An 8,347-nucleotide genomic window follows, 5' to 3' on the forward strand; every position below is an offset into this window, starting at 1 on the left:
AATTTCATTTACCCAACTTTATTAGATATTCCAATATGCTATTTATGATGGAACCAGTATATTGACAGTTCTCACCTGCATCCTCATAAAGAATCACTTCATGGTCAGATCAGATGCAAGAACAAAGAAGTTGTCTGAGTTCTGTTTTCTGTTTTAATAAAAGTTTAAATGGTAATAAAAAAAAAAAAAACCTGCTCCAAGTGTAATAATAACAAAGTTATGTACGAAATCCCACTTCCACTCTCCTTCCTTGTACCCATTACCTATTGCCACGGTAAAGCTGTGTAACAAAGAGCCACAAAACCTCAGTGGCAGAGTGAAGTAAGCATGTTTTTATTTGTGAGGCTATGGGTTATCTGGGCAGTCCTTCTGGGCTGCCTCATGCAGCAGTGGTCAATTCTGGTTCGGGTGGCAGCTCTGCTGATCTTGGCTGGGCTTTCTCCAGTGTTTGGGGTTGGTGGGCTGTAGGTGGGTCCAGGAGGCCTCAGCAGGCACAACTGAGCTGTCATGTGGTCTTGCATCCCTTAGTAACTAGGCCCTGGGCTTGTCCTTGCGGTCAAGGAAGAGTTTAAAAGAGTTTGGAAACACATAAGGCTTCTTGAGACCTGAGTTAGGAACTAGCACCTGTCGCTTCTGCCACATTCCATTGGCCAGCTCAGATTCAAAAAGAAAACAGGCTCTACCTCTGGATGGGAGAAGCTGCAATATCACTCTACAAGGGGCATGGCTACAGGAAGGGGTAGCATATTTGGGCTACTTTTGTAATCTACCACAGACCTCTTCTAATTTGCTCTGTGCCCTGGGAGGGTGACCTTAATGGAGGCTCACCTCTCTGCATCACTACTCCAGAGCACTCCCCGAGCACAGTCCTGGAGAGGCCCTTCATTTAGACTGCAGTGTGAATGACTCTCCCTAGACTGTGCAGTGCACAACTTACATAGCTATATGCAACTGCCTCGGTTAACCCATCTGTAAAATTATGAGTTTGGACTGGATGACCTCTTGAGAATGCCTTCACACTGAGAACTGCTTTACACTTGAGATCCTATGGTTTCTCTTATAACCTGCCTGAAAAGGTGATATAGAATACATGCCTGCATGTGCTTCAATGTGTATGATATAATATACTAGCATGCATGTAAAATGAACCCAATAAATACGTGTTTCTGTGCATATGATGTGTACATTGGCATGCACATAGTACGAACCAAATAAATACATTAATTAGATTTAAATCATTTAAACCAATGTGTTGAAAATGTATCTTTACACATCCCATGTAAACATCCTCACCCCTTTCTCCCTGGCCTTTAGACTATAGCAGACTCAGCACTACCCTGCAAAAACAGAGCTGAGAATTACCAGTCTGGTTCATAAAACTTTAAAAATTCAGAGCTAAAGTTAGAAATATAAAAATATCAGGAAATAAATTCTTCTAACTTGGTAGAACTGATGCAGGGAAAAGTCAGAAGTCGTACACAAAACATAGAGCCCAGAGACAGCCCCAGCGTGCCCTCCCTCTGCAGACACAGGGCGGGCTGTCCAGGACCTCACTGCCCATCTGTGACTCCTGGCCCTTCTCAAGTATGAAACTCTATACATGTGAAACCTGAGACCCCCAGCCTGGCCCTCTGGCCCCTTTGGGCCAGCAGCTGTGTGCGCTCAGCAGCTGCGTGGGGACCTGGCGCTAAACAGAGGATCCCAGAAACCAAATTCAGCGGTCCCACTAACCTCAACAATGGTGGACTGTCAGGTGGGAAGGGAGGGGCTGCCAGCCCCCTATAGAATCTGCCCTGCTGTTAGAATAAAGAAGTATTCCTGGGTTTTGTGGGCCTTGGGTTTCAAATCCTGGCTTAGAGTTTTCCTGGTCATGGCAGAGAAAGTTTTCAATGTCAATTCATAAAATAATAATAACTACCACGTACCGAGGACCTACTTTGTGCCCAGTACCGCACGAAATCCCTCACATCTACTCATCTACCCTCATAACGACCCTATTGCCCCAACAAGCCATCCCCTCCAGGCAGATATCATTAATCTCATTTTTTAGGAGGAAGAAATTGAGACTCAGAGAATTTAGGCAGGCTGCCTGAGGTTACCTATCAAATGTATGACTCTAGAGCACATATTGGGACATCATCTTACAGTGGCTCCAAGAGAAACCAGTAGGTCTTAGGGACTACTGAACCTCCCAAACCCTGGCATTGCCCGTAGGAGAGCTGAGACCCAGAGGGATGGTGTGTGCCTTTGTGGTACCTCCCACTGACAGTGACAGACACATGGGCAACTCTAGATGCCACAAAACTCCAATCCAAAAGACTAGAGATACCCTCGCCAAACAAGAATGGCTCTGCCGACAACCCATCCTGGGGCCCCCAGTCCCCACCAGTTGTTTTACAGTGAGCAGCTGCCTCTGAAGGGAGAAGAAATTCATTAAATAAATACATATATAGTGCTTTAATCTTAAAAGTTTATTATATACATATACACATGTACATGTGTGTGAATTTATAGCATAGTATGTTGTTTTAAATTTTGGTATAGACAGACACCCAGCAAATTGAGTCAGACAGCCCAGGAGCCACAAGGAGGATTATCAGATGCCAGAGGTAGAGCTTGACCGAAGTCCTTGGGGGTGTCTTCCCATGAGAATGAATGAGAAGGCTTGAAGTAAGCTTTCCCAAGGCCATACTCTAAGAATGGCGCTTCCTAGAGCTGTGTCCTCTTCCCAGCTGTTCCAGGTTCTCATTCAGCCAGGGAGCACTGCTCATGCAGACTGCTGCCTGCCCTCACCTCCCAAGAGTCCCCACTATGTCTCCTTCCCCCTTGGGATCCCTGCTGACCGGCAGTCTATGCTAGAGTCCAATCTAGCCCTGGACTCTGTTCTATCTGCTCTGGTCCTTCCCGTTGTCTGTCTGACTTCCTCACCTGCCTTGTAATTCCTAAAGTCAGTAACAACCTATCTTCCCCTGAAGGTAGGTGAGACAGCCAGCAGGTACTCAACTAGCAGCAGTTTGTCATCACCTGAAAGGTCTCGGGCTCTGGCAGTAGGCTGCCCTGGGCTGGAATTTTCTGCTTCCATGTGCTAGGTGGGTGACCTGGGCACAGCAGACTGCTGTGCCTCAGCATCTTCATCTGGGAAACGGGTGTGACATGAGACAACATGGAGTTTAGTGCAGGTGAGACAGCCAGCAGGTACTCAACTAGCAGCAGTTTGTCATCACCTGAAAGGTCTCGGGCTCTGGCAGTAGGCTGCCCTGGGCTGGAATTTTCTGCTTCCATGTGCTAGGTGGGTGACCTGGGCACAGCAGACTGCTGTGCCTCAGCATCTTCATCTGGGAAACGGGTGTGACATGAGACAACATGGAGACAGCAGTTTAACATAGTACCTGCAACTCAGGGAACACATTTTTTTCTTTAAAAGAGATCTATATAAAGGTGGGAAGTGCTTAAAGAAATGAGGAGAAAAGGCCTTTATGAGTGTTATTTCTATTAATAGAATGAGGTCTTAAGATAGCACAAACGCTGGATTCCTCCAGAGTTCACAGAGGCAGCTGCCTCTAATGAAGGCCATTTTGTGATCCTCTCCCCCAGCATCCTTCAAACCCAAGCAGATGGGTGTGAGTGTGCAAATGTGCGAGTGGTTGTGCATGTGTGTGATGTCAGCATAAACACTACAGCATGTCTAGTGTGGCTCTCAGGAAATCACTTTAGGCGTTTCCGATTTAAATTGAATTTAAGTTTATTTGCTTTATGTTGACTGAGCCAGCAAATGCAGTTTGCTGGGCCTGAAATCCAAAATGAGAATCACCCCAGTGCAGAGTTGAGATAGTACTTTAAAGTCACGTGCTTCAAAAGCAGATGTTTATATTGCAAAATTAATTATTTTGAAATCTTAAGTAGTTTCATTAGAAACAACTTGATATAACCAGTAATTCATTTTGCAAGGTTTAAAGAAGTCTTCTTAAAAACACAGTGAGGATAACATGCTTTATAACTAGAACTTTCTCTGAGTGCTTTCCCAGCTAATCAACAAGCATCTATGTATAGCTACGGGCCTTCCAAATCTGCATGAGACCCTTACCACCATACCACATTGCCATCACTGACCACATCCTTAGGGCAAAGGGGCCTAAGTAAAGGCAAATTTCTCACAGTGGGCACTTAGAACTGCTGTCCAGTAGCTACTAGACTTCCTCTCTCTTCCCACCCCATCCCCAACCAGCCCCAGAATCCTAGGACTACTGGGAAAGCAAGTCGCGAATCCATTAGGAAATGGCTTTGTCTTTTCCCTGTACTATATTAGAATTCAAAGATTTTCTGCGCTGCGGAAGATCACCTAGGACTCCCATATCGGTCTGGGGAAATACAAACCATATTCTAATCCATGTGTCAGAAAATCATCAGAGGCTGGATGGCTCAAATGCAGTCTCCTTGGACTTACTAATTCCTCGGTTCTTTTCATCTACACTTGACTTTGACTTGATTTTCTGCCCCATATGGTTGTTTTTACAGTTGTTTTCTCCTGTAATAAAACCCCTTAGAACATGTTGTTCAGGTACACAAGTACTTAAATTGCCTTGCTTCAAATTATGCAACCTGTTATAGGATGGATCCCCAAAAAGATAATGTTGGAGTCTTAACCCCCAATACTTAAGAACATGATTTTATTTGGAAACAAGATCATTGCAGATGTAATTATTTAAGATGAGATCATACTTGGGTTGGGTGTCTTATACAATGACTGGTGTCTTATAAAAGAGGGAGGTTTGGACACAGAAGAGACCACAGGGGGAACACCATGGGAAGACCGGAGCTGTGCTGACTGACACAAGTCAAGGAACCACCAGAGGCCGTGGAGAGGCCTGGACAGATCCTCCCCTAGTGCCTGCAGAGGGAACGCAGCCTTGCCCACACCTTAATCTTGGACACCTGCCCCCAGGACTGTGAGAGAATGAAGTTCTGCTGTTTAAACCACCCAGTCTGTGGTCTCTGTTACAGCAGCCCCAGGACACTAATACCCAGTCCAACAGCTTAAACCAGTTTAAACGCACGCACACCTGCACACTCAGGACATCTAGCAAGACCAGAAAGGTAGCATCTGACTTTCAATTACATTCCACAAATATTGATTGATGGAGTGTCTCCTGTGCAGCACTTCACGGATTACTGTGTGTTGTCTTATCCTAAAAGAACCAAGTTCTTTGTGATTTCATGGTGAATCAAGCAACTTCATCTGCTGCATTTACAAGTAAAATTAAAGCAGTGTTTCATGACTTCTGTTATTTTCATGTGTTTTATTAACCTTATAGTAATGTTTAATCCTCTAAAACTTCTGGATCTTTATTTCACTCCCTGTGACTCGTCTAGGAATGTTTAAAGTGTTAATTCATGAGCTCAGTACTAACAAGGTTCATTAGATCCTGTGGCTTTTGTGTGCTTCCCATCCCAAGAGAAATAAGGGAAGCAAATAGTGCAGGTAGGTCAGCAAAACATCCTGGCCATTACCAGAGAAAATCAAAGCGTAAGGGCATACACGAAGATTTGGGAAACCTTGTAATCCCCACTTTTCTCTCCCCTACAGCAGAGAACATATCATTGGCAATAATGACACGTGTTTCTTTTCCGAACTGCTCATGTAAAGTTTATAATCCCCTCTTTTCTCTGTCTAACCTTTCACCTTAAAGAAAAGCAGAACTACATAAAGGAGAAGCTGACAGAAAACTTTCTTAAAATGAGCAGAACAATCTGAATCAGAATGAATATCCTCCCAGTTCTCCACTCTTTACTGGGTCTAAAATAGAACAAATGAGCATAATGCAAGAAACATATTAGGGAATGTTTTCTTAAGAAAAGGCATATGAAAAATCTGACCCACCTCAAAACTTTTCTTAATTATGCACTATTCCCAGCCTAATGGTTCAAAATTTTAAATTATGAATTTGCAAATGTTAAGTTGCTGGCTGCTTACACTCCATTAACCAGTTGTCAGTGTGTTCATATGGCAAACAGCAATAAAGATCCTTCAATTCCATATGAATATTCAGTTGTTTCTAAATGTTCCTTTTTAAGGAAAAACATCCTCAGACTAACATTCCCACATTCCAATGAAAGCTATTCAGCGTGTGAGCTTTGTGGCATACATTATTTGGTGTGCATGCAAATATCGAAAAGTTCAAATAAATAACTCTTAGGAAATGGAAAAAGCTCATGAAACTTCTAAAATCTAAGATTTTCAGAGGCAGAGAATGGCTAATGTTTTACCCCAAAAACCTACCTTTGAACCACAGAGAATCAGTAGTTCTGTCTATAATTTGCTATTTTGATGTTAAACTTTCATTGTGATAGTATCAGTCTAAAACCCAACGGGGCCTAAGGGAAATAAAAGGATAGTTTCAATATAAAAAATTTCCAAATGACCATAGTTTTAGACTATGTTGGGTTGTTTCAATTTGGCTTCTGCAAGCTAAACATTTTATTCATTCCTCTCTTTTTTGTTTTAGAGATGAAAGGCATGCCACAGTGTTCTAAAAAAGTCTTTCTAGAATTTAAAAGAAAATGATTATTGAAGTCTGCCAATCAATATTAATGTAGTTAAAATGCCAAATAACATGCATTGATAGTGACATGTTTTTATCTAAATAACATATGAAGTTTCTTAAAGCTTCACTCTTAGAAATGGAACAGTATTTTATGTAAGCCTGTTTTGGTAAACTTAGCATGCGTTTTCAATGCTTTTCAACATCTGTCTTTTATTACCGAAGGATCTGATGTCCAGATGACAACAAAGTATTTTGAGTACCCTGAAAGTTAGATCCTGTTCCTTATTCCTGTCTTAAATCATAGTTTTATTGTAACATCAGGTTCATTTACAAGCAATATTCTTATTTCTTGGACAGGCAGACAGCTATTCACTCTAAAATGAACTGTTTTCATAAATATGTTCCAACTAAGAAAAATAACTAAAACAGTATGCATGCAAAATTCATATTAAAATCTTTTCCGACCTTCAAAAATGTAGTGCCAAGACATGTGCAAACTTATAAGATTAAACATTTTACTTTTTAAAGTCACCTAATATATTTATTAGCTAATTGTTATTGTGCATTGGGACTAACGTGCCCATTTAAAAAATTAAATGGTTTTTCCTAACCACGGTGTACTTCAATTTCTATATTTAAGACCTTTTAACTAATTATTGATCTTAAGATTACGTATTGGCAGAAAAAAATGGAATAAGACTATAGTGTTTTTGAAATTCAGAGAATTCATCCTTTTTAAAAGCGCTCTCTCCTCTGGCCCTGCTTTGTCAGCTGTAGGAGAGGAAAGCAAACTTTAATCACTCACAGAGATGCGGGTCAAGGTTCACACTCCAGCCCCAGGGAAACCACCAGTCACGAAGAAGAGAAGCTGGGTCTGTAGGGCTAGAGATTCTGTTCAAAATCAGGTAGGAACCTAAAATGCAATCTAGCATTTTAAGCCAGCTTGAAGAATGCCAGGGCTTTCCAACCCTGCATTTGCCATCCTCTGGGCTTGGAGACACGAGGAATTCTTTCGTGGGGAGGGCAATAAATTATTTCATAACCCAGCCCTCACGTATTTATGAATGCATCTTTAAAAGATGCCTAGCAATTGGTCAATTAAACGGAGGGCGAAACTCTCATACTATATCACCAACAAAAGGAGTTCAAACAAAGCCTCAGAGGAAGCTGTACGCAGTGTTGGAGGACGGTTTTCTTATCGGGTCATGGAGAAGAGCAACTCCACCTTAGGGCGGAGCAGAGCGCTCCCCTTCCCCCCGGGCCTTCCCCGGGTCGTTCCCCTAGAACGCAGCCCTGGCCCCCTCCCCAGCCCGCACCGCACACAATGGCGCCCCGAGCTCCCGCCACTGGGTCCTCGCGCCGCCAGCGCGCCCCCCGCGCGAACCGCGTTCCCGGGTCCGCGCACAAAGGAGGCGCGTGGGCTACTCTGCGCCCCGCGCTCTCCCATCCCCGCGCGGCCACCAGGTGCGGACGCGAGCGACCCCGCGCCCGCGCGTCGCCGCGCATCCCCAGCTGCGGCGCAAGCAAGGCGAGGCGCGAGGCCTCCCATTGCCTAGGGCTCCCACCGCCGGGACCTGTGCGCCGTGGGGGCGCGGGCCGGGGGGCACTCACTTTCTCGATGGTCCCGGGTAGCAGGCGCTCCAACAGCCTGCAGAGGACCACCCCATCCTTCAGAGACGCCTGCAGGAAGCCCTCCGGGTCCGAGATGGTTTTCTTGGGCGACTCCAGCACCCCCAAGGTAATGAGCCACGTAACGGTCTGCTCGGCGGAATTCATAGCGGCGGCGCGCCCGGCCTCCCGGCGCC

General features: G+C 44.3%; 1 protein-coding gene across 1 annotated transcript in view; it reads right to left on the minus strand.

The window, feature by feature from the left end:
* The window catches only part of ARHGEF7 (Rho guanine nucleotide exchange factor 7), a 129,110-nt gene extending 120,769 nt beyond the window's left edge, over positions 1 to 8,341 (minus strand). Inside the window, exon 1 of the mRNA XM_006909360.3 lies at positions 8,154 to 8,341. Coding sequence (XP_006909422.1) covers positions 8,154 to 8,318 — 165 coding nt within the window. The 5' untranslated portion in view covers positions 8,319 to 8,341. The remainder of the gene's footprint in view (positions 1 to 8,153) is intronic.
* Positions 8,342 to 8,347: the final 6 nt, after the last annotated feature.

This window comes from Pteropus alecto, unplaced genomic scaffold (genome assembly GCF_000325575.1).
Source record: "Pteropus alecto unplaced genomic scaffold, ASM32557v1 scaffold13, whole genome shotgun sequence".
Lineage (NCBI taxonomy): Eukaryota > Metazoa > Chordata > Mammalia > Chiroptera > Pteropodidae > Pteropus > Pteropus alecto.